This window comes from Haemaphysalis longicornis, unplaced genomic scaffold (assembly GCF_048455015.1).
Source record: "Haemaphysalis longicornis isolate Haplotype H1 unplaced genomic scaffold, Haemaphysalis longicornis Haplotype H1 scaffold_2, whole genome shotgun sequence".
Lineage (NCBI taxonomy): Eukaryota > Metazoa > Arthropoda > Arachnida > Ixodida > Ixodidae > Haemaphysalis > Haemaphysalis longicornis.
In genome coordinates this window covers 246,500,599-246,527,011 of record NW_027526295.1, presented here as the reverse complement: position 1 = coordinate 246,527,011, position 26,413 = coordinate 246,500,599, and the positions used below count along the sequence as shown (strand labels likewise).

At 46.3% G+C, this 26,413-nt stretch overlaps 1 protein-coding gene across 1 annotated transcript in view; it reads left to right on the top strand.

Annotated features, from left to right (window-relative positions):
* L(2)05287 (WD repeat-containing protein l(2)05287) overlaps positions 1-23,796 on the top strand; it is a 53,850-nt gene extending 30,054 nt beyond the window's left edge. Inside the window, exons 12-19 of the mRNA XM_077700024.1 lie at positions 7,521-7,719; positions 9,046-9,137; positions 14,584-14,670; positions 16,869-17,017; positions 17,319-17,375; positions 21,216-21,347; positions 22,372-22,466; positions 23,509-23,796. Coding sequence (XP_077556150.1) covers positions 7,521-7,719; positions 9,046-9,137; positions 14,584-14,670; positions 16,869-17,017; positions 17,319-17,375; positions 21,216-21,347; positions 22,372-22,466; positions 23,509-23,719 — 1,022 coding nt within the window. The 3' untranslated portion in view covers positions 23,720-23,796. The remainder of the gene's footprint in view (positions 1-7,520; positions 7,720-9,045; positions 9,138-14,583; positions 14,671-16,868; positions 17,018-17,318; positions 17,376-21,215; positions 21,348-22,371; positions 22,467-23,508) is intronic.
* Positions 23,797-26,413: the final 2,617 nt, after the last annotated feature.

Below are 26,413 nucleotides of genomic sequence, written 5' to 3'. Positions count from 1 at the left end.
ATACATAGATAGCACTTGGAATAAAACAACTCTATAAATACATGTAAAAATACCAAAAGGTGTCATTTGACACGCAAATTTATGTAAGCACCAAAAGTGCATTTTTTAGCACGTAACAAAAGGCATGCGATATTACTGGTTAAAATAGAACCACCTGATGCATACATCGGCGTGCAACAGCTGTGCCAATTGTGCCATTTTGATACAATTTCCCTTTTTTTTTTTTTTTTTTTTTTAAGCCAAACTGCGCCAAAATGCCCGTCTAGGTACAAAATTTCTCAGTTTCGCTAGCTCTAGTGAAGAATATCGGACATGTTGGCGACGTGAAGTTTTGATGTCATCTAATCCAATCAGTTGCACCGACAGATCTTCATACACAGTCCACAGCCTCTGCCACGATTGCTGGATGAAAGGTGCACTCTCCACCAGCCATGCCTCTGCCGGCTATGCCTCTTTTAGTGCACTGTACCTATGCCAAATCTAAGGTAAGATCGCTCTAAAGAGGGGTGATTTCGTTTCAGCATAGGTGCCCCTGTACTGTTAAGCTAGAAAAAAGAGCGAAGGCGTGGTAATGGGCACCAGCTAGAGCACCAATCACCGACTGCCCAATTTTGATAAAGGCCTATTCACACTTGCAACTGGAGCGACCAAAAGCGACGCGATTTCTGTTGCTCTTGTCGCCCGGCATCGCTTTCGTCGCGCAACAAGAACGAATGATCTCGACGAATTTTTGTTACCACTGTCGCCATTGATGGGGAAGGAGGAGGTGAGATTTCCCAATGTCGTATCCTGCAAAATCATGAATGCACAAATCGACATCGGAGATGGCTACAGTGTGTTGCCCCAAAGTGACTGCCGAGATCTCGTTCTTGGTAGAAATACTGATGGACTTATCAAAGAGGACGCCATCCTCTACGACAAGGGTCGCATGCATTACAAAAATATAAACTTCAAACTCCACGATGTCGAAACTGGAACTCCCGTGAAGTCTCGTTCTAAGCAAAAGACAATAACAAGAAAAGCAAACATACATCGCCTCCGTCACTCATGTCATGAGCAAGTGTGAATGGGCCTTAAGCATCTTCAGCTATCTGCTCGGAAGCGCTTGTGGCATAACGCTGTTGGTGTTGCAGTAAATGTACTGCACACGGTTAATAGGCGGCAACCGAAACGTATAGTTCGCTGCCGCCTCCTTGTGCATGACCGCCAAGTGCACCGCGGAGGCGTGGAGTCCGTGTCGCTAGCAGAAACAAAAGCAGCTTGCTGTATCCGTGCTTGCAGACACAAGCGGAGCGGGTGCGAATAATTCTCTACAGCAAATGCACTGGTACAGTACCTACAGCAAGTGCCCCAGTATCGACCGTGCAAGCTTTGTAGGCAACGCGCTGCAAAAAACTAGCGAGTGATTGGAAGCTTTGAGCACACTCTTCAATAGGTTGGCGAGCTCGAAAATCTCCAAGGGAAAGCATTGATGTCATACCAATGACGTCTACTTTAGTCATGGATCTGCTGATAGCTTCTGGGGGTGTTGAAAAAGCTTTTTCCTATTTGTATCTAGTGTAGCCAGACGCTGCTCAGATAGAAGAGCTATTTGTTATGCAATTGGGTTAGGGCTGGTCGTTTATAAGGGCACTTTGGTGTACAAATGAAAGTATCGGCAGTTTTATACCATTCTCTTTCTTTTTTTTCGTTGCTTGATCTGGTAAATACTTTAAGCATTGCGATGCACCTGTTTTGCAGATTGGCACAAATACACTGCGCCTTGCAGCTTTCCGCACAATTCGTTGGTTACATTTGCAGGATGTTGTCCACTGAAGCTAAAGCATGTCTGAACCAATTTTAAATAGTTTGCACATCTTTTGTATCAAGCTGCTCCAAATTCGGGGTTTGGGGCTCAAAAATGAAGGTATCTTTCCCGTAGCCTCCTCCAAATTTGGATTTTCCTGCTCCAAAACCAAGATTTTCTTGCTTGAAAAATTGCTCCAAATCTAATTTAGGCTTTTGCACCCCTGCATACATTTATTTGAAGTTGCTACAAGGTGTCATACAATGTGCAAATATGTATTGATGTATTGAAGTTCATTACCAACTACGTAAATTGAATTTTCACATTTCTATGCAGGGGAGTACATCCAATTTTCAACAAGAAGCTTTCTGCATACACGTTTGAAACCCTAAAACAAGGTTCGCATAGGTCCTTAAAAACCTTGAAAACCCTTGAATTTAGAAGTGCAAATTTCAAGGCCTGGAAAGTCCTGGAATTTTTAAAGGGTCCTTGAAAACCCTTGATTTTTCTGGAGAGAACCAATTAATATCCCTATCTTTTCACAAGAATTTAAAGTGTTTGTCGTGAATTTTAGGTGTTAAAAATGTAAAGAAACATTGTAACAATCAAGTTTCAGTGTTTAAGTGTTTGTCGTGAATTTTAGGTGTTAAAAATGTAAAGAAACATTGTAACAATCAAGTTTCAGTGTATTGCGTGAAATTACGACGTTGGTGAATTGTCATTATTACGAGGCAACATTGGGAGCAGCACTCCTCAATAGAATTCATGTCACGATACAATCCCGTGAAAGCCGGCTTCTGTTCTCTATCTTGCATGTTCCATCTAGTCTGTGGACGGCCTTTCATTGCATGTTTGCTGCGCCTCATACGCTCTATCTGCGTTTGCTTTTACGTGCAAATGGTGGACGTGTACATAGCTCATCCTGCCTTGCAGCAACACTTGCTGAGTTAATTTCAGCCGATACTCTTGCTGACAAAGCAGGAGATGCAGGCAACATTAACTAAGTTTTGAAATCAAACAGCCTCAGCAAAACACCAAGAAAAAGAAAACCCTCTAAATATAAACTACTAGCAGTAGTACCCGGCGGTGCCCGGGTGGGCCATTATATTAAGGACAGCAATGGGTATTTGTTAGTCGCCATATTAGGCTACTTTATTGGGAAGTGGTACACAGTCGGGAGCGCCTGCTGCTGTCAGTTCATGGCTCCAACTGCAGGTGCGTCGTGGTAATGTGAAACGACTGGCACTCGCGTTTTACTCCAGTTCTCGCTAAACAAATTGCACCAAGCTGGTGCGCTCGAGCGGGTGAGTCAGTGAGTGAAAAAAGTTTTATTGAGCTGGCAAATTGCGAGTGGTTCCATTTTCAAAAAGCACCATGATGAGCGGGCGGCAGCCATAGCTCTGGAGGAAGTATTGTCTGGACATCCAGATCGCTGTTGGTCACCAGGTTCTCCGTGCATAGCTCAATGTTGGGAAAAGTGGATTGAAGAAGGAGGAGCTTGGTTTGCTTGCACTTTTAATATGATATGAGGAAGAGTGCCAGGTTGCAAACACTACTTGAATTCGGCAGGAGATTGCGCTGGGAACACATGATGGAGGCCGGCTGGGTGAGGGGCATTCTCCTCGTAGGAAGTGCTATCTCAGAAGATGTAAACGATGCTCATTGGTACAGTTTTAACAGAAGTAACGTGGGCTCCCTACGGGAGGGCGCGGGGTTGCAGGAAGTCCCAACAGATGGCGAGCGCTAACCTTTGCGCTTTTTACTGGTACATCTTCTCTTTTACATTTATGATATACGACACCGGCTCCTACGGGAGACGCGTAGTTGCTGAAGGTGTCAACAGATATCGACCGCTAAGCGAACGTGGGAAAACTGAACTGAATTTTATGTACAAAAGGATGCAGATTAAAAAATCTCGCTGGCCTTCTTATCCGCATGTTAGGACAAAATCCTGAAAGTGGTTTTTGGGGCAATTAAATGGGCAGCGTTTTCAAGAAAAAAACGAATGGGAGATATCAACTGGCTGGGTGGTTATTTACGAATGTGTAAAACCACAGTGTTTTCCCGAAATCCCGCTTGCCTCTATCGGGAGGGTGTCATTGAAAAATGTTGTATAACAGTGTTTAGATACGTGAGTAAGTTGCCTATCTCAAACAAAAACCAGTTCGAAATTTCAAATGGCGGCGGTAAAAAATTATATCTGAAAAATTATTTTACCGCTTTTCACTCTCTCCATGGTAGAATTTTTCAAATTTTCGGAAATGTTGACCTCCAACACCGTAATCAGAATGTGCCTTTGAATCTGTAGCGTTTGAAAGAGCAGTTGTGCTAGACGTGTACATAACATGTTAGGCCTTTTCGGCTCATCAGCCGTGTTATTTGTAAAAAACAATTTGGCCCTTTTAGCGGCGTCGCAGGGCGAAATCCTTAAAAACATTTCTGTGCATTTGTATGAGTAACATAATGTAGCAAAAATTAGTTCGATAACTGAACCGGTAAAAGATTTATTTGAGAATCTTTAGGAACACCATTTAATTTCCGGAATGCCGAATCACCTCGCTGGTGTAGGTTAGAGCGAAATCCAAAAACTACTTTTTAGATATTCTTAAGGGCTACTTATAACAGCAAAAAGCGCTTCGATATGTGAAAGGGTGACCGAGAAAATCATGAATTCGCGAAATCACAATTTCGCCCTTTTCCTCGGTTAGGAGTGCAATTTCTGAAAAACCCGCCTTAGTGAGCACCTACTCAATGACGCACATAAACTCGCGAAATTTCAAGTCTCTAGATCTAACAGTTTTGGCTGGGCGTTGATGAGTCAGTCAGTCAGTCCAGTCAGTCGGGCACTTCTTTTTATAGGTATAGATGAAATAAAAAAATAAAGCTGGGGGAGCATTCATGAACCCATAGCACCTATCTAAATGTGCATTAATGTTCTTAGGTACAGTCGAACCCCACGATAACGAAATCTCGCTGGTACGAAATTCCCACGGCAACGAAATATTTTCGCATCCCCGGCGAACGTCCATAGATGCCCATGTATTTTATATCTCGCGGCAACGAAACGTTTTTGGAAACTGATCCCGCGTTAACGGAATTCGGTGCAACTTTGGTCGGCATTTTACCTACCCACTGGAGGTTAACTGTGTCCAGAAAGTGCACAAATGCATTTTTTTTTACTCAAAGTGCATAAACTTCTGCCACAGCACGCCTAAATGGCCGCCGCCATATTTGTTTACAAAAGACCGCGTAGCCGGCGGCCATGGAGGCAGCCTTGCAGTGGCACCACCAAAGGGCGACACATGGTGACTCAAGTCGCGGCTTTGGCTTGGGCTACGCTAGCCCACTACCGTTGAACAGCGAGCGAGCGTTTGTTGTTTGTGTGCGGCGATCGGGATGTTTGCTCTCAGTAAGATGCCTTCACCAGCGCAAAAGTGGATGTTTTTATCGCTACGAGATAAGGCAGCCATCATCGCACAAGTCAGTGGCCCAAGTGGAGGAAAGGAGTATAAAGGTAGGATGGCACCGACGAGTTTGGAAACGCCTGCAGCTCACTCAGCCATTTTGAAAAGCAAGGATCCCACCAGTTCTCAATGGCACACGTGCGCAAAACAAAACAGTGACGGCTGTGGCCTTTCTGGACGTCAACAAAGCGATGCTCACTTAGTTTTCTAAACAGTATTGCTGCAACGAGGTGCCACTGTTTCTGGCAAAGTTCTAAACAGAAGAAGCTGGGCTTCGCTTGCATGATCGGACATACTCGATGCTGAGGGCCAGGGCGAAAAACGCGCAGAGAAGGTGAACCCACGGAATGTTTTGGATGCGTTTGACTTGATCTCGTTGTTCATAGGCGTGCATGGCGACTAGCAATGAACCACTTGTACAGTGAGAGCTGCACTGTGATGTTGGCTGCAAGGTAAGGCTCACGAAGTAATATAACCTACTCTAGGAAATAAATTTTTGGTTTATGTTTCATTCTCGTGGCAACGAAATTCCCGCAAAAGCGAATATTCTGGCTTTCCCCGGCGGTTTCGTTATTGCGGGGTTCGACTGTATTAGGCAATATCAAAATTTTGCATTGTGTTGAAAAAGTTATAAATAATCCCAGATAAAACATAAGGGGACCTTGAAAATGTGTTTTCTGGTCCTTGAAAGTACTTGAAAACCCTTGAATTTTTGCTTTTGAAGCCCATACGAACCCTGCTAAAAAGACTGATTAAAATCAGTGTATCTTACCAGAGCAAGTTTTTTTCTGTGTGGAACATTTTGGTTACCTTGCTTTGTCTTCTTCAAATATAAGCCTAAAGCAGTACAGCAAACCCTGAGTCACGGAGCAAGAGCAATATAGGAGGGGAAACGAGGCTTCCTAATGTGGCCAGATAATGTCACAAGCGCTCGTCACAGGTTAAGCTGACGGCATCTGCCGCGGGGGAAGAAACTGCTGGGCTGCCGCTTTCGGCATTGCACAGCACAGCCACGGAAAGAAGTGCAGCCACTATTATTTCGTCCATCAGGTGCCACTACCCTCTCCTTCATCGTCGCAGCGACGAAGCTTTGAAGTCCGCCTTGGTTTTCGTTGTGACATTATCTGGTCGCTCGCCCGTGCTTATCGCGATGGGCCGTTTCACCTCCTATATATTCTTGCTCCGTGCCCTGAGTTATGCGATGGCCCGCTTTTTACTACAGGTGGCCACGATCCCAGCAAACTTTTTCTTGTCCCATTTTTCTCTTTTTTTGTGTTTTCGTTGTGTTTTCTGCCTTCGACCACTTACCTCTTCCTTCAATTCCTTGGCACTTCTTTGTATGCTCCATTGGTCCCTTTTTCTGTGTTTCTGGAGTTTTGTATCGCGTTGTATTGTTTCTCTTCTCCTTTTTCCACTTCTTTTGTTCTCTGTCAATCGACCTTTCTTGCATTCTCTTTTTTTTTTTTTTTTTTGCACTCCCCCCCCCCCCCCCCCCCCCCCCCCCGTTTCGTTTAGCCTTTATCCTGCCAGTGCCCCCTGTGCTGTGCTCCTGTCTTGTTTGTTGGTTGCATAGCCTTTTTTTTATGGTGGGCAGCTTACTGTGAAGCGCCCTGCATAATCTCGTTAAAACAAACGCTGCTCACGCTATTGGATCAGAACCTAGTGTGGGACAGGTACAAAATGATAGAATGCTTGAGATTTTATGCATAGCAGGTAAAGACAGAAGTGGGGTGGGGGCAGTTCTCAGTAAGGGTTGTATGGCAAATGTTTGCAGAAATAAAAAGCAAGTTTTTAAACATTCAAGAAAAATGCTTGAGAACTGAACAACAAACACATTTGCTGTGGGGACTCTTCGCACTCTCACGCTTTGTTCATGTACGTCTTTCAACCTTGCCTCACAACGCCAGTTCTTTCCCTGCATGGCCTCTGGTGAAACTCTGGCAAGGCAGTTTTCTTTGCACCAGCACAAATGGTCATTTCCGCTTAGCCATTCTGGCCACTGCAACCAAGTGATCTTGTAAAAGACCTTTGGCATTCATCTCAACAGCTGCTCATTTGGACTTGCTGGCCACTTGAGCAATGAATTGTGTGAGTTTCCCCATCTACCTGTGATTTGTAAGTAAGCTGAGCCCATGTCAGTACTATCCCAATGTCACGGGCATGCAACTAGCTAGTTTCTCTTTAGCTGCCTAGCTGAAGGTAACCTTTCAGCAGTTGCCTATCTCTGTCCCTCGTACAAGCCTGACAAACACGGGGTGTGTATTGCGCAGGAAAGGGTGTGGCGCCGGGTTTGGGTTCATGGAATTGCATCGGCTCGGGCTCCTTTCGAAGCTTTCCTGCTGGCAAGGGCTCCATCTCACAAGACGGATCACTGTTAGCGGTCAGCTTTGGCCGGTCAGCGACCCTCTGGTCTGAGGACTGCGTCCTGAGAGCTGCACTGGCACACCCACACTGTCCGGCCAGCATCACGTGAGTCAGGATTTGTATAAGCGTTAAAAGTAGACAGACAACCACTTTTTGTCGGGCGTATTTTCTTTATCCTAAATGAAAGGGCATCACTTCAAAAACCTTAACCCGAAACAGTTTTGCTGATTGTGCTCTAGAAATTTTGAAATCGGGATTTTTAGATCTACCAACCATACGTGTCCCGCCAAAAGGAATGCTAGCAACCATGACAGTGATCCGTGTGGCAACACTTTTGGCTGCATGTGAGATGAAAAGAGGTATTTAAAAACTTGCCCTCGGCTAAAACAGCAACAATGTGCAACCTACCCCGTTCCTTCAGGTGGTTTTTGAATCACGCGTTGAAATCGGAGGAATTGTTTGGACACGTAACAGTGTCACGTTTAGACGTTACATGGTGCCACCTTTCAAACTCCAGAAATTGTAGTGTGAAATTAAAATATTTCCACCTGTTTATTTAGAAATTCCTTGAGGTGACCCCAGTATATAAAATGCTGGCTTTTATATGAGCTAGACTACATGCAATCCACAAAAATCAGTTGTCTGTTCCTTTAAGCCGACAACTGCCTTCATCACCGCATTGCTTCCGCTAATAATATCCCATCGAATTTTTGCCACTGTTTCTCAGATGTATATCTCTGGGGATAAGAACAAGTGGTTGTACCTCCAGCCCTGTACCTCCACTTCACCATTCACAATTTGTGATGCCACAAAAATGTATTCTTGCATTCTGAGAATTAATGTGCAATCAGCTTTTGTTTGCTTAGCATAAGCTCACAGTTATGGCACACTGTTGCTCCGAAACTTTTTTACCTATACACTAAAAACTAGCTTTATTTATACATATTACAGTTCTGCTTGGGCCAGGGAGTGTGGCCATACCGCAGCTGCAATTTTAGCTGTATCATTGCAAAAATTATGACCATATAAAAATTTTCATTTATAAAGTTTGTGATAGCAAGGTTCTAGCAACCAACCACGGTCCCCAGGAATGGCAAGTCAAAGGAAACCCATGCTTTGCTGTCGATAATTGTTCGAAGGTCCACCCTGTCATTGCCTTGCTGCTTAACTACCCAGCCTCAGTGTTCTTCCACCGATCAATGCTCGGTCTGTGCCATGCACACTGATTTCCACATCTTCCTTCCTCCATCACACTGGTCTTGGCTACAGGTGTATAAGTGGCCTCCACACCCATTGTTGACAAGTTCTAAAATTTTATACATGTGCAAACAAGGGTTACGAAGTCTCCCTGTAAGTTGGTTTTAAACTGTCAAGTAGTAAGATCCTCTGTGCTAAAGGCAATAGGTTGCTAATCAATGTTTGTCCTTTCAGGGCGATGTCCTTTGGCCGAGGCCCATCCTCCCACCTTCTCACAAGCTGCACACAGGCTAAACTGGTTGTTTGGGATGTCATCTCGCTCTCAGGTGGGCAGCAATGCGTCTTGCATCACTGAGACCAATTCACTCATTTAGGTGCTCTCACCATTTATGCAGACAGTTATACTATATAAAGAAAGATGCGTGACATTTTGCAAGGCTATTTTCTCGTGCGCCTACATATAGGTAGTACCATTGCTTTATGCACATTTTGTTTGTCTGTATGTCCTTTCAGCCTTAAAAAGTAGCCAACCTCATAGAATTTTTATTTGCCGGCATTTTCTTTTTTTAATCTCGCCATCGAACACCTTACAAGTCAGTACACACTCCTCTCATGTTTGCAAGTCCCAAAAGCTGTTATGCAAAAACCGATCAATGCATAGCAAGTAAAAACAAATTGTAGCAGTGCAGGTGGCATATTGTCTGCAAATTGTCTGCAAATTGTCTGCAAATCGTTTAGAAGGGGCGAAAAACAAGCATCTTTACAGTCGGATCTCATTACTATGAATCCTATATTAACGAATTTTTCAAATTTACTAATACAGTGGAATCTCGGTCATACGAATCTCAAGGGTCGGCAAAAATATTCGTATCACCCGAAAATTCGTATCATCAGAAAACGAGAAAAAATGGAAATGTGCCGTGCATGAGGCAGGTGGTGGCAACATGGCGTCGGCTCTTGCCGTGAAGAGGTGCAGGTAGCGTCACTAAATAAGCTAAAAGCCCTTATTTAGTGACGCTAGGAGCAGGTAGCTTCAGCGACTGCTTCTAACCTTTTAAAATGCTTCTCAAGATGTAAACTAAATTGCCCGTGCGGGAAAGGAGCTGAGAGTGTGGGAGAAAACTGCATTATAAAATATCATCCACGCCAAATATATGCCGTGGAGGTGGCCCAGCCAGCTTCTGCGAGCGCTTTCAAACTGCCGCCGTCAAGAGCGCGCCTCCCCATTGGCGCAAGTCGGCAGGCTCCTCCCACTGCCGCGCATCATTTTCCGAGCGTGGTAGAATGTAGAATCTGACACAGGGGCGAAATCGTCGTCATGGGCGTGAAAAGAACGCGCGCTCATCGCCGATGCAACGCACGCACACGAACTCAAGCGTGAACCGCATGCAATTCGCATGCGTTGCGCGTGCGCTATTTTCACGCCCGCGTCGATGATTTCGCCCCTGCGTCAGATTCTACCTCGCTCGGAAAATGATGCGCGACGCGCGGCAGTGGGGTGGAGCCTGCCGACTTGCTCCATTGGGGAGTCGCGCTCTTCATGGCGGCAGTTTGAAAGCGCTCCGGACATCCCGCTGGCCCCGCCGGAGATGTTTAGGCTTACCACAGTGGCGGATATTTGATCGGCGCTTCCCCTAGCCGCGCGGACGATGCTTTGCAGTGACGTTTTCGCCAACATTATCAGCTCCTTTACTGTACAAGCAACTTCATTTGTTTCTTAAATGGCATCTTAAAGGGACACTGAAGTGAATTTGTCAAGCTCTCGTTTTTGTTTGCACTGCGTAGACTGGCTCAAATTAGCACACTTTTCATCGTTTATCCGGTTGACAAATCGGTAATTATTTTACAAAGCGCGAAAGAAGAAAAACTACCATGCGCGGTTTGCGGCGGCCGCACCAACTAAGGCTGTGTCTGGGAGGAGGGGCGCCGTGATTGGACGATGCCCAAGGTTAGCAATCAAACAAGTTTCGGTTTCGGTTCTGTAAAACATAACCAATGGCGTTGTTGGATGGGCATTCTCAATATCTCAGTAATCATCGTACCGCGCTTCTGCCATGTTGTCGGCTGTAAAATGCACAAGATAAGCCTCCCAGGACGGCTTGTAGTCGTAGCATTCACTAGCCGAGACCTACGCAGTGCATGAACGCCCTCCGCGTACCCGCAGACGCCCAAATGTCATGCGCTTTTCCCCCATATTTGGAGCTTGCCTCCCTCATGCCTGTATCGTAAAAAGCGTGTTCGCACCAGGCCAAGGGTCTGTTCATTCTGGTCTGTGCCCACTGCCTGCAAGCAGTCAGTGCTTATGGCAACAGCACGCCAACGAGAACTCGCTAGCGCGCCAGTGCCAGCCTGCGTGCGTTTTGTGAACTAGTTCGTGTAGCCATGAACGTTGCGGCCCAAAAAAAGGTGAACTCAATATAGAAAACATCGGCAGAAAACAAAAAAGTTAACTTACAAAAAAAAAAAAACACGTACGCGCGGGGATTCAAACTCGTGACTTGCAAAACACTCGTGGTGACATACCTAGCGCCTCAAACCACTGCGCCACGGAGCGGGATGCGAAGGCCATGCTAATATAGAGTATATATTGTACAACCGGTTTACACTTTTATTTAGTTTTGGCATTTCAAGCAGCTTAGGTGACTATTTGTTGTACTACGCTCGTGCAGCAAGCGTCGCCCGAGTTTCCACAGTAGCTCACGTCTAGCAATTGCATTTCGTAGACGTAAAAGCGTTCGCAGATGCGTAGTCGTGCTGCTGACCGCTGTGCTTGTTCGCCCAGCGCAGAAAAGTGCTTCCCGCGCCCTAGTTTTACGCTGTACGGTAAAAATATCAGTTGATTTTATTTCCTTAGTACCTATATTGACTTCGCTGACTCTTCTCCTGCCTTCAAGAGGCCTTATATTTTCCTACTGGCGTACCAGTCAGCGAAGCGTCGCATGTGCGCTTGTGCAGCGCTTGTGTGAAGCGACCTTGACTTGGAGCTAGATACAGTGTACAAACAAACCAAGTAAAGAAAGGCACATTCTTCCATTCACAAACGTGTTCTGGCTTTGTTTCAACTAATCGAACGAATTGCGACCAAGCAATTTTTTTTAATCTCCTTGATTGCGACGACCCGCCGGCGGCCGGCGGACGAAACGCTGGGCCGACTGACTCTGTCTGAAGTCCGGGGAGCCGTGCAGTAGCGCAGCCAATTGCCAGCTCATCCCCTCCTGATGTCACACGAAAACGCCACAGAAAATGGGTGAGCGTAAAGAGAGGAGGACAACATTTTCGAATTAGTTTTTCTACTAAATAAAATCGCGTAAACGCGCCTAGAGTGGTCGAAACATGGCCTGGGGACTCCGGACTACAATTTGCGCTAGTAATCCCGCAATGTTTACATATCACTTCAGTGTCCCTTTAAGAGCAATCAGAAGTGGTCGGTCGAGCTACCCGCACCACTTCGCGGCCGGAGACGCCGCCATGTTGCCGCCGTGTGCAGCATGCGGGTGGTATTCGCGGCGGCGTCAGCGCGCCTGTGGCGTTTTCGTGAGCAGAAAACGCTTCATACAGTTCACGCTTCAACATAATCAACGCGCAAGTGGCGCAGTCAACACAGCAAGGCGACAACAGGGTAGGTAGAGCGCGGGGCATAGAGGGAAGCGCGGAATGCGGAGAAGGCAAAATGGCGAGGGTATTCACCATCAGAAATGAGGGAACGCTTGATTGCCGCGGTTTATTCAAGAAGTAGAATACAAAAAAAAAAAAAAAGGAAGCTAGAGGCAACCGAGCTGCTGCCAGCGGAAACGAAAGGTACAGAGAGAAGAGATTGCAGCGGGAGATAAAAGAAGGGAGGGAGAAAGGACGCGTCGAGAGGGCGAAACGTTCGGTTCGTTCGGAACAGCACGTCCCCACGAGGAGGATCACCGTCAATGGGGGAGGACTAATGCTTTTGTGCCCGCGCACAACCAAGGCCGCACGGCTGCACCGACACTCCCGCCTCCCGTCCACGCCGCAGTCATCTGCTCGCGTGTTCGTATCACCCGCACCGGCGTGCTAAATGCGTACGGATCATCCGAATTTTTTTACATTGCATACAATGCATTTTGGCCGGGGAATTTCGAAAATTCGTATCACAATGAAATTCGTATCAACCGAATTCGTATCAGCGAGATTCCACTGTATCTTGAAATACCAGCCAAATTGCCTATATTTTTAATTTTAAAATATTTCAGTACTATGAATTTCAGTACAGCGCATAATTCAGAATAACACACGGTAATTTATTTTCTCCTTTATAATAGAGGAACATCAGTATTATGAATTCAGGTAAAAGTCACAGCACCGCAACTCTGACGTGAAACAGAAACCGCAGTTTCTGTGTATATTCGTCGCATGCAGTAGCTGTCATCATCACCCTGTCAAGTGTCGACAAGTAGCGCCACCACAAAGCTGTGGTTTAATGTGCAGTAACAAAGCATGCCTAGCCGCCTTTGCCTCTTTTCTCTCTCATTGTGTCGGGTGGCCGATCGGTCGTTCTTCACACTATTCACGTGTGCAGGCAGGTGTTTCTTTGTTGTGGGTGACTTTTTTTGCGAATTTGGTTGATGATTGCAATTAGTGACGGAGCCAAGAAGAAGCGGAAGCGATCACCATCATAAGTGACGATGATGACGTGAAAGGAAGGCGACTGTGGTCCACCGAACATGGAAGAAAATGAGATAGTGTCAAACATTGATGTTTTAGGGCACATAACAAAGTCCGCATTTTCATCGCTTTAGAGGCATTCATAATTGGTTGTGCATGCTGCACGCGCCAGAAGAAAATAACTGATTTCTTCAAATAAAGCAGCTTTGAAGGGAGCGCAACATTTTTGTTTGAGAGTTTGCTTGTCAACACACACTTGTACTGTCAAGGTACTACGTCAGTTTCTTTCCTAGATTTGATCACTGGCTTGCAACCACAAGTTTTTCATTACAGCGATATTTCAAAATAACGAACAATTTTGGGCGGTCCCATGTGATTCATTATATCGAGATTGGACTGTACTACCTTTTGGCTCCTTCACTCAATTTTAAATCTTTAGATTTCCAGCTCATTTTTGTTGCCGTTGTCACAAGGAGTGTAAAAGAAACAACGTAGAGCACCATATTTGCTTTATGCGCCATTATTGCTGCGAAAACGTGTCCATTCAAAACACAAAAAATGAAAGACATCATTGCTGAATGAGGGACATTGATAACAGAAATTTTGACCAAACTGTGTAAACCAGTCAAAACACTTAATGGAGCAATGCACCAATGCATAGCATAATGGCAAAAGCTAAGCATGCCAGAAAGGAGAGTTGTCATATTGACTAGTGTATTGCACTGTACTACGAATTATAAAAAAAGACACTGTTATTAGGTGAATCCTCTGCTTAGGTGAATCAAACTGCAGTTTGAGTTTCTGGTATTTGGTAGCGAAGACGTAGCAAGATGGGCTGCTTACACGGACACAGGTGTTGCGCAGGTAATTTATGGAACAAACTGTCTTGATGCTTGAAAATTTGGAATTTTAAAAAATGTAAGCTGCGAAAAGTTGAGTTTGCTCCTGAGTGCAAGAGGTTAGCTGCAAGCAAGGATGTCCCAGTGGGCATTGTTGCTCTATTTTACCTTTGTAACGGGTGACGTGCCTTGTGTGGGGGTGTGATAAGGCTTCATCCTTGTGGTGTCATTTGAAGCCGCATCACGAGGATGAGCCTTTGTTGCACTACGTGTGTGCTTAGTTTCTCCCTGCTGTGTGCAGTTTTGTGGGAGCTGGACTGCACGGCGACATGCCTGGTGCCAGACGTCTCTTCTGGAGTCATGGCGGCCTTCTGCGACAACAACTCGGGTGAGCAAGCAGACGCTGTAGCTTGGTGTGGACACTCCATGCACCCTTATGGGATCAAGACCATGCATCCTTGACTCGTAACCTCATTGATCAACTGCAAAAACTACTGCATTTCATCAGAAAAAGAAAAGTTGTTGATGATAACTGAACTGAGTGTTACAGTTTAATAAGGCTCAAGGGAATGCAGCACACAGGATTGTGTCACAAACAGGATTGTGTGCAAACAGGATTGTGTCCCTTGATTCTGTTCTCATACCAGCACAGTGTCAAGCAGCTGGTGTTGGGAGTCTTCTGTTGTTCGTTTGCTGTAATTGAGCTTGCCTAGCAATAAGCCAATTTATGGATGGGTTTGGTTGAAAGTTTACGCACAACCAGCAGCCAGGGTTGTTGTGCCATGTCCGAGTGACTCTTGTAACAACACCGCGTGAGTTTCGCGTGCAGGGACTTGAAGATTGCAAACTCTGGTTCATAGTATTTCATTCTAACCAACACTAAGAAGATATTTGGCACTGGTGTATAGGTGGTATTCATCGAAAAGTGTCAATTTCTTCGCTTGGCAGCACTGAAATAGCCACGGACATGGTGCGGCTTGTGCCACTGCGGCCACGTGCCGGAAAAAAAAATAACACCGGTGTGCGTCACCTGCTCCATTTCAACCCGATTCTCAACGGTGGTGTCAACAGAGATGTCATTAATCGCACTTACAATGGAGTCGAGGCATTAGTTTGCGTTCGGCGGGCTAGAACTTGGAATGTCCAACCCATATCATGCGCTTAGCACGGACAAGTACCGCCATCCCGCGGAGCCTGACGTAACCAGTGACGGCACACTCACGTGGTTGCCTGCATGCGTGCCTTGCTATTGAATACAGGCTATAGGTGAGCCGCACTTCAACCAGGGGGGCAACGTGGGCGCACCAGATAGTGCTTCACTCTTACTTAAAGGGACCCTGCAACACTCTTTGAGCAGTGCAAGTAAACCTGCGCAACATTTAGATTACACCCCCAGGAATACCTGAGCCAAACATTACACGTGTACGTGAAGCGGTAACCGTGCAAATCGCTGTGAAGGACGCGGAAAAATCAACCGCGCTCCTTTCTATTTTCCTCATTATGCAGCTCAATCGCGGCCCGAGGGACGTCACTCGGGCCGCGCTGTTGACGTCACAGTTAAAATGATCAAAATGACAAAAAAGATCTTTTCCTTTCGTGTTTCCAGTGCAATCCGCTGCCGTCGGTGGCGCTGTGCACTAAACGCATCTAGGCCGCAACGTCTGGCAACCTGCTTGGTGTTTGTGGTTCGAAAAATGGCGTACAGCGAGTCTGCGCGAGCGCTTGCGAGCGTATGAGTGGCCCTGTTTCGAGCAAACGGAGTTCCGTCGACGACGCGTACTGTGGCTGTGGCCGTTCCCGCGGGTGTACCGTTACTACACTGTACCGTGATGGTGGGGTGGCTCCGGGGGACCGCCGCCGGCTCTTTTCCTGACTTTGCGGCGAGGAGTGTCCACATACGGGTCGAAACCCATGTCTGCGCTCGCCGCTTCGAGCCGCGCTCGCAGAGCTGGGTCCATCGCACGACGAAACGCACGGTAGCGAAAGCAGGTATCCGAAAACACAACAGTCGGATAACCCACATGAAGGCAACTATGCCTGATTGCCGCACCGCTCCTTCCGCACCGGAAACGAGCGACTCCCCGTTGCCGAGATAAAGTGAAAACCTGCCGGCCCATGACATATTGTAGGTTCCAAAAGAGAACGTCACGAGGCTCCCCCCTCTCCAGGAGAGAGCGCGCAGCCTTGGCCGCGTAGTCCACGCTGAGTTGAGAGGGAACGATTATGCGCGATATTTCATCGCGTGTATCTACGGTGATATTGAACGGATTTTAATAATTCTTGCGGCAGGAGATTCCTGAGACAATAGACTTTATCCAAACATGCATTCCAAATAGTCGGTTGTAAGTGTTGCAGGATCCCTTTAACTTAGCTTGTGAACAAGCTCAAAGAATGCCCGTGGCTTTAGAAACGGCAACTTTAGAAATCGACACATGGTCACATACATTGTTGGGTGTGATTCCAGTGCAATGTCCATTTGGGTGGGAGGTTTGTGTTGGCTATGCAGTCAACACACAGCACGCTGTGCAGTGTGTTCCCATTGACAGGAAAGCTGCTGTCTGCATCCCTCCTGTCTTGCCAATGCAGTGATGCTGTTCGAGCCGAAGAGCCGTGACGCGGTACGCACGAGTGACGTCCCCGCCGATTGTCAGCCCGTCACTGCTGCAGCATTCTTTCCAGACAACTTGGATGGCCGAGAGTCCTTGTTGCGGCTCTGTTTCCTCAGTGCACAGCAGGTGGGTCAGCAGGGCATTCATCATGACAAAGCATGCATATTTATTTATGCTCATTCTGACTGTGCCTACACTGCTGTGAGGGCATTATGTGGGAAGATGCACCCATAGAACTAGCACATGAAAACAAACAACGTTGTTGGTTGCAGTTCGGTGAGGCCTGTGTTAAAATCAAAACTAGTGCTAATAGCATTGATTAGGGCAAGTGCTGGCACTGCAAATGTAACTGGAAGGGCAGAGAAAGGGCTGTGAGTCATCTGCATAGAGCATATTGAAACTGATCTGATGTTTTCCTTCTTCACAGGAACTCTACACCTGGGATGAGGGAGTCGAGGAAGAAACAGCACCTGCAGGACAAAAGGTGCTCTTTGATTTTGGCGAAACGTTTCTTTGGTCGAACCTTGCTGTAAATGGGTTAATGGTTGGGTAAAGCTCGCTGTGGCTCTTCAACAAGACTCGCCTTCACAGACAGGTATCCACTCTGGAAGGGCCACCTAAATACAGCACAGCACGACCTTGGCCAAACACAGCATGCTTTGCCATGGATGCAATGCTCCAGTTGGATCTCTGTCAGGACCTTGACTACGCTGCCGCACCTACTGTGGCATCAATGGCATAAATCACAACCACTAGGCTTTCTTTGAGCTCTCGTTTCTGTGTGCTGCCGGCACAATACTGGCAGAACGTTCTCCGTGTTGCGTCCACATTCGGTTGTGGATGTGGGGAGCTCGCTTGACAAGTGAAACCTAGGACATCCTATGGGCCAGTGTAGAGGTTTCTCAAAATATTGTTTCTTTCTTTTCCTCCACAAAACGAATTACAGGCACTTTGACCCTGGGCAAATGTGTATCCATCCTCGTGTCTGTCGCAAAAATAAAAGACGGAAGTTGTGCAGAGGGATTATTTTAAGACGAGGCCTTTGGCCCAGCTTAGGGCACATATTAGTGTAGTGCAGGCAATCATTGCACCGCTGTGTGCTTATGTTGGTAAAATGAGAACAGCAATTGCACATGGGCAGTAACAATGCAGTGTATATAAACAAGAGAATTTTGAAGTGCCTGAATAGTATGAATGTTCACATGCAATCTCAATGACCATGTGTATGCATGCCTACGCACATCCATACACTCAACGCAAACAACCAAGAACAGTCTACCCTTTTTGCACCTTTGCGAATTCCTTTGGGCAGGGGATTAACCCTGCACATTTTGCTGTATACAAGTTTTTTAACATGCCAACGAAAAGCAGCACAAGTCTCCCTCCGCAGTCACATTAGGGACCGACCTTTATAAGTCAGTGTATGAAAAAGCATTTTGTGTACAGTGGAAGCTGTGCAACTGTTGTGCTTTACCATGTCTACAATGTCATCATGCATAGCACATTAGAACAAAGAGGGAACATGAACTTGATTGCAAAAATGGGCAAATATGCCACAGAGACATTTGGCATGATTCAGCAATATTTGGTTGCTGCTGCAAAGGTCCTGCAAGGTGTTTTAGGTGGCATATCGCCGCACAGAGGACATTTGGCTAATGCAACCAGATCTATGATGCGTGAAAAACAGGATAGCCTACAATGGCAGCACACGCTGTCGCCAAGCTTTTCTTGCGCATGCCTTTAACTCAAATTCCACCTTTGAGCTGCTACACGATGTTTTTCAGAGGCATTGGGTTGAAATGCCGATTGAGACAAAGGAGCACCCCCACCGACCTTTGAGGTTCTCAAAGGCCTTCGAAATGCGAACGTTTGTCCTCTCTGGTGCAGTTGTTGCGTGCTGCATTTATAGTAGTTATTTTTTGCGAGTAAAACTTGGTTTTCAGAGAGCGTGCTATTAATATTTTTTCACTTATTCTTGTTTTCTATTGCTAAGTTTACACCCCTGCTACACTGGCGTCGCGAATGCCCTCAAACTGAATGGCATTTGACTCAGATGAGGGGCTTCGAATGCCATTCAGGATCTTCCGTGCGCCACTACAATTTCAATGGCGTTTGACTTGAGAGCTTTAACAATCGCTCGCAGTGCTGCATGGCATTGCTGCCATCGAGTTCTGTTTTCATACAATAATGCCACAATTATATTTAGGAGCAGTCTTTGGCAGTAAAATCCATAAATAATGCAAGCTTTGTCACACTTCTTACTGTATTCTGTATTGCAATCAACATTTTTTTATATATACTTTTAGGTGCATGTTTTGTAGCGTCTGGCCACAGTTGTTTTTTGCTTGCTGGCACCAGTGCTGAAAGTATGGAATTATTACATCTTGGCATCATGAGTTAGTGAATGAAAAAAAAAAATGACGAAGCTTGCACCAAGTCACGCAAGGCTTGAACCATTGCGAAGCTGGAGCATTTCTTTCTATGCAAGCACAAGGACACACCACCTTGCATTGTATTAGATTTGAAATTGTTTATTTACATGTTCCACCGTCGCTTTTCACTGTGATTATAGTAGTCATCGTCATATCCATCTGTATCGTAGTCTTCCTCATGCATGACTGGCGGGCCTGGATCGTTTTGTCCGCAGGCTTTCACATTTCTCCCAAAATGGAATGTGTCAGCATGTGCCAAAACCGACGGCAACCGGCTGTCTTGTGCTCCCGCCCTTGAAGCACAAATGCACATGAACTGTTTTCTTGGTATCTTTTTGCAAGCATTACGCTCAAGCCTTGGTGACAACGGACGCTCCTCGTAAGGCAGGTGCTCACAAACGCAATAAATGGTGGGAGTAACTATGACCCAGTTTTATCATGACGTCACACACCGCACATTTTACGGCCAGCAACAACAGCTTCGCTGTTAACCAGTTCCACAATTAAAATATTTTGTTTGTTTTAAGTATTCCAGTCATAGATTTGTTAATGCTGACTTCAAACGCTGGGCACGAGACTGCAAGAAATGGACCTTTTTCCAGTACCGGTCCCTCCAGCAGCCGCCACGGCGAACTAAAAATGGCAGTAAGGCACACCCATAAGAAAGTTTGGCTTTCGGAGAACTCGTGCACAAAATATCCTGGTAATGCTGCCCCTCCTGCACTGACCCGTCACCCGCACCTTTCACATGAAGAATGTCACGGTAGCAGGCGAACGTTCTCGTGACTAATCTGCCGTGTTCGAAGCGCGCCCCCCCCCCTTTTTTTTTTTTTTTTTTTTTTTTTGTAACCCCCTCACTGGCAGCCATGTGCTGGCAGCGTGGTCAGTCTCAAGCGTGTTCACCCCCCCCTTTTCTTAGAAAGCCATTATTGTATGCACGTACGAACCCACCATGAGGAGTCCAAAGAGAAAAAAGAAAGAAAACGTGCAGGTTATAGCCGCTCCCTAAGCAGAAAACCGTGGGGCGCGCTTTTGTTTATTTTGCCCGAGGCGCCTGCCAAGAATGGCGGACCGGCAGCCCGCGCATGCGCAGATCGCTACTGGAAAAAGGTCCATTGCATTCGAGAGCACCAAGTCTGTTGGGGTGCTCATTCGGCTCAACTGTCATTTAAGCCGTAGGCCGTTCCAAAAGCTGCGGAGCAGCACAACATTTGCATTTGAGTCGAATGATATTCGGTAAAGGTAATTTCATACTCCTGACACAGGTGGTGCGAAAAAAAGGTAACTTCATACTCGACACCATCATGCGGAAAAAAAAAAAAAAGCAATGGCCTATGGAAGCCATAATGCCCATTCTATATTGGGCATGTTTTGTGCATGTGTATAGGTTATGATGAATTTTATCACTCACGGAAGAGTTCTTTGGCCAAGTTTAACAGTGAAATTAAAAATTTTTGCCAAGTTACGAGAACGAAACTGGGAAGCAGTGGCTACACCAAATCATGGCAGATGAACATGGAAACTTTCAACTGCCTTTGAGAATTGTTGTGTAGATTGGCGGAATTCCTTCCGTTTGAAGGCTATTTGAAATTTCAAAGGCCATTGGACTCCAATGTCCTGTCACACACTGATGTAGCATGGGTATTAGCTCTCGTAAACTTTGTACTCCTCCCGAGAATCTCCCGCTGACAAGCTGTTTGAAAAAATTGTGCAAACAAGAAGGTGAGGCTTCTTTGTGAGTAAAAACAGCAATGAAGTTGGTCTTAATGACAGCAAGAAATTTTATATAGGCGAGGACGGCTTTTAAAAAGGGGTGATCATTTCTGTGCACTAGAGTTTGGTGTCTAAACAGACAAACTACGACGTATCTGCTTGCTGCCTTCTGATTGCAGGTGAAGTTGGATGCTGTGCTACCCGCTACGCCATTTGGTGCCTTGGTGGCCCAGGAGAGCCGTTCAGCCGCCGCGACTGATGCCCCTGAGCAGCAGAGGCTGGGAGTTTTGGGCTTCCGAGAGGTGCATCAGGTGTGTGTGTGGCAAGCTGTGCTATCCCTATTAGCGTGCAACGCAAGTGACACATTTACACGCTCACAGATTGCACTGTCTTTGCTTGGCAGCTGCCCATCTCCATCGGGCAGTTCACGAGCAACGAGTTTTGTTATGTGCGTCCTCTTACAAGTCTGTTATTAGTGTAGGCTTTTTCCACAGCCCACAACAGTGGCCTGAACACCGGTTGTTGAACCTGGCCATCCTGATCATTGATTTGTCTCTTTTCTTGTCCTTATTTTTTCTTTTCTATTGTTCGGCGGTATGCTTGTAACTCAAAGTATGGCTACTGCCCATGGTTTAAAGGAGTACTGACACAATATTTTCGCGGTACGTGTTTTTTTTTTTTCCCTCGTTGTTATGGGTGTCTATTAGCCCACTAATCACAGAATGGCACATTAGACAGTCGATAACAGCGTAAACAATCATTCACGGCATCGTTTATTCGTGTCAGTTTCGGTTTCGACAAAACGAACACCGAGCTGCCACCATGACAGGAGGTAGCACCTGATGTCACTGTTCTTGTCGCACCGCTGCCAGTCTAGACACGCGCGCGAGCAAGCGCACGCGCTTGCCCAGATCGGCCTAGGTTTTCACCATCCCAGTGCGCCTGGGCAGCATGACGTCAGTCCCATGACGTGTGCACACGGTGTAGTAGCACGCGCCAACAGCAGCCAGCGCGTCGGCTACGTCACGGGAGGCCTGATGTCAGCAGTTTGGGGCAAGTAGCAGACGATGTCATGCTGGCCCACTCTGGGCTTTCTGGTGCGGGTGGAGATTAAAATGGGTTTAAAATATGTTATACCGAACGGCTACTGTTGGAACTTGCTGGGAGATATCTCCTGATAAAAAGGAAACATTTTACGTAGGTATCTCAGCTTTTAAATTTCGTGTCACTACTCCTTTAAAGAAGTGGCAGGGCTGAAACTTGTGTGACCAACACACTGAGGCTAGAATGTTTGTTTGTGAAGCGAATTCACCAAAGAGTTGGTTTTCGTTGCAGCTCCTGGAGGTGGCGTCTCACACCTTGCCCCCAATGACCAGCCTGTACCAGAACCTGCTGTCTGCATTTCTCAGCAAGAATGAAAATGCAAAAAGGTGATTTTTCCGTTCAGTAATGCACCTTTGAGGGAAATTCTTGAAAGTTTTATATTGCTGTGCACTTTGTGTGTCTTATTTTTATTGCAAAGACATGTACAAGTGAACGAAATTTGTTGCAGTTGTTTAAAGAACCACTTTTTCAGCCTTGCTTCGCACATGAAATTGTCATGTGCAAAATTTTAGTAGTGAGCTTTAATGCTGGAGGCTTATACCCCTGTCACATGGGCACTTTCAATCACGATTGAGCCAATCCGGATCGAGCTCAATCCGGAACGGGCGCTGCTACACCCCAGTTTTAATCACGATCGAGCCCGATCTCGCTTGAACTCAATCCTGGTTTCCCATGCGCGATTGAGGTTTCCAAGCGCGATCAGATGAAAACGGTTGTACTCTCGTCCCCACTGAGTAATGGCACAGAAGGTGACAACTTCCACTAACGGCACAAATTGTATCAAATAACTTGACTCAAATAAACGTGCGATAACATTTATATAGTTACGTATACCTACAACCGCGCGAAGTTACCAGGTGCTGGCTGCAAAATATATTTTTGGTGCCGTCTGGCGTACGTGAGTGCAACCAGTGTGACTTCGCAATTGGGATTGAAACATGCCGTGTAGCAGCGACGATGCGTCGAGTGCGCTCGAAAAGTCGGTCACGCTTCGCTTCAATCCGGATTGAAAGTGCCCGTGTGACAGGGGTATTAAATGTCCAGTTGTCCGAATGGGAAGAAATAAAGGATGAGGGACAGTGCAAATGAATTGCTTAGTAGAAGAAGGCACCTCTGTAGACTTGAAAGTACACTTGAAATTTGTATGTAGTTTTTCTTGTATGTGTAGCGTCTTGTCACATGAGGTCTTTTCTGGCACATTGAGTGCCGGCAGGTCTCTTTTATAAGTCATTGGATGTTATGGATGTTACCAGGTAACTAAAGCTGCAATTCATATTCCGCCCACATGTTGTTTGACTGCTTTTGCGTGCTCGTTTGCTATTCAGTTGGTTACATAGGCACTTTTTTTTTTTTTCCCCATCATTCCAGCGCTACAACAGGTGAATGTGAAGATGATGAAGATATGAGCCAGCACGGATCTGATTCAGACGCTGACATGGAGGTTGACCAAGTGCCTGTGGAGAGTAAAATGGACGAGTCTACCAAGGTTGAGCCAGAGTGCTCTTCGGACAGTGCAAAACTGGCAAAAGTGAAACAGTTTGCCTGGTTTGCCAAGGAAGATGGACTTCACACGGAGTGACAGAGCACACCATTGTATCATACATAGGTACATATGTCCTGGCATTAACAGTGGGTTTAATTACACAACATCCAATACCTGTGGCTCTTCTCCTTTTTCTGGGGGGAATTGTGTAGTATGTAATTATTGTCTATTCATTGGAGGAAGGAGACTCACAAAATGTAGCATGACGGTGTATCTCTAAACCATTGAGATAACTTCATCCTGCAGCACTGGTGGACATCTATTGAAGGCCCCATTTAGCTGAACAGCAGTGCTTGTACCTGCCCAACCTCTGTGCTTACCCACTGCTTATTTTTAATCCAACAAATGGTGTAGCTTTCAGTATAAATGGTCTGACTCAAGGTAGAAAACACAGCCAGTGGTGGAGCTCTGATTATTATTTTTGGTTGGAAGTTTTGAAGATTTCAGGGATTGTGTGGAAGTTGCTCAACCCCCTACACAGCTACCACCCCTCTACTAAGGGGTAAACCATTCTAGTTTTAAGGAAGGTTCTTGCATGACGCATAGCACATACCTGGCTGTGTTCCTGTTATCAGTAGAAGCACAGTCCTTGCTTTTTCATCCAAAGTAAATGCTCGTATTCTGGCAATTCTGGCAAGTTGTGGTATCATGACGGAATGGCATTCCAAATTACGCGCACATAAAAACATCAGGAATTTTGCGCATGGAGGCTTTTGTGCTATAGATGGTATTCTCTTAAAAGTTTAGCTGTCAATTTCTTCGCTTGGCAACCGTGGAAACAGCCACGGACATGGCCGAAGCACCACGGGCATGACGCGGCCTGTGGCACTACACCCGCACGTCGCAGAAAAAAAAAACACCGGCGTCCGTCGTCTGCTCAACCCAGTTCTCAACAGTGGTGTCAACAGAGATGTTATTAATCGTGCTCACATTGGAGTCGAGGCATTACTTTGCATTCGGTAGGGTAGAGTTTGAAACATCCAACATGTATCATATGCTTAGCACGGACAAGCACCGCCATCCCACGAAGCCCGACATAACCAGTGACGGTGCACTCGCGTGGTTGCCTGCATGCATGCCTCGCCAGTGAATACAACCTGTACAGGAGCATAAATATGGTGTTTTATTGTGTTGTATAGAAAATATCCGAGGTCCATTTTGGTCAGTGTCAGCAGCCGGCTAGGCTGTCGTGCCGAGGCTTCCTTTCATTCAAAGGAGTAATGTTCAGGTTCACTTCTCATTTAATAGAGATGTGGAGCATGGGCCATCCAGCAGGTCTTCATTGCACTTGAAAGGCACGGGCTTGTACAGGTTGTATTCACTGGCGAGGCATGCATGCAGGCAACCATGCGAGTGCGCCGTCACTGGTTATGTCGGGCTTTGCGGGATGGCGGTGCTTCACCATGCTAAGCACATGATACATGTTAGATGTTTCAAACTCTGCCCCACCGAATGCAAAGTAATGCCTCGACTCCAATGCGAGTACGATTAATAACATATCTCTGTTGACACCACCGTTGAGAACTGGGTTGAAATGCTAGCGCTTAGTAGGGCCGCAGAGAAGATGCAACGGCGGGCCACATCGGGGCGGGGATCGTAACAGACTCCAGCCCACTGCAGGTTTTATTGAAATAAAGTCATTTCCAGTCCAGTCTAGTGGGGATGATGATGATGCCTGCGTGCCGCACACTGCCTTCTGTTGCCATGCCGAGACAGTGACGACGACGACAAGTTGCTTTTGGATGAAAACTTGTATGTACAGTCTTGTACAAAGTATAGAGATATTCGCAAACGGAGTACTGAGCTTGCTGGTCACCCCGTGCACCACGCCACTTCCTCCTAGATAAACTATGATTCAGCCAAGACTTTTGCTCGTTACACTGTTTATGTCCACGAAAACTCACATGTCCTTCAATTTCATCCTCCCCTGCGCTATCCTCCCACATTGTACACGACACTGGTCAGGCCTAGTACTGGAAGGAAACATCCAGAGTTTCGTCCGTGCTTTCTTGCGATGGCGACCCAACCGTTTCAGCCGCGGCATGCAACTGCATACCTGGGCAGCGTGCCATTCGCGGACTATGCCCCCCACTGACTTTACCAGCCAAGCGGGCAACTACAGTCAGATTCTCCCCTGACCGCTTGCCATGCTAGGAGATAGTGAGGGCTATTTTGCAAATACGAGGCTACTGCCGTGTCGCCCATTGCTCAGTGTGTAACTATGCTGATGTGGCGAGACGGTGCCTGACCCTTGCAATGGATTTGTGAAGGCCCTTAATGTAGGACGTTGGTCCCATAGTTGGTCCTGGTGGTGCTATCAGGAAGCACTGCTCATAGGGCAAGGACAGTGAAGCAAACACCTCGGCACAGTGCCTGAAAATTTATTCCTCACTCCTTGTTTTCAGTTACCTTTTTGCAAGGATCAAGTGTACAGTATATACACCTTTAATCTTATTTCTGGCTCGCCAGTTAGAATTTAAAGGATTAATGCATACTGTGTTTTTTAACAAGCTTAGAAACGCCTAGAAAATTCCGAGGTTTAATTTTGAGAATACTCCGACAATATCGCTTTTATCTGCCGGCTTTTCCAATTTTGTAGTGCTTATCAGTGAGGCGAACGTATAAATGATAAAAAGCGACCGCTAAAAAAATGACTCGATTCCCTGGGCACGCACTGTAGTTCATCCGAATGTTTCATTGTATTTACGGCATGAAAGAGTGCTTCCATTC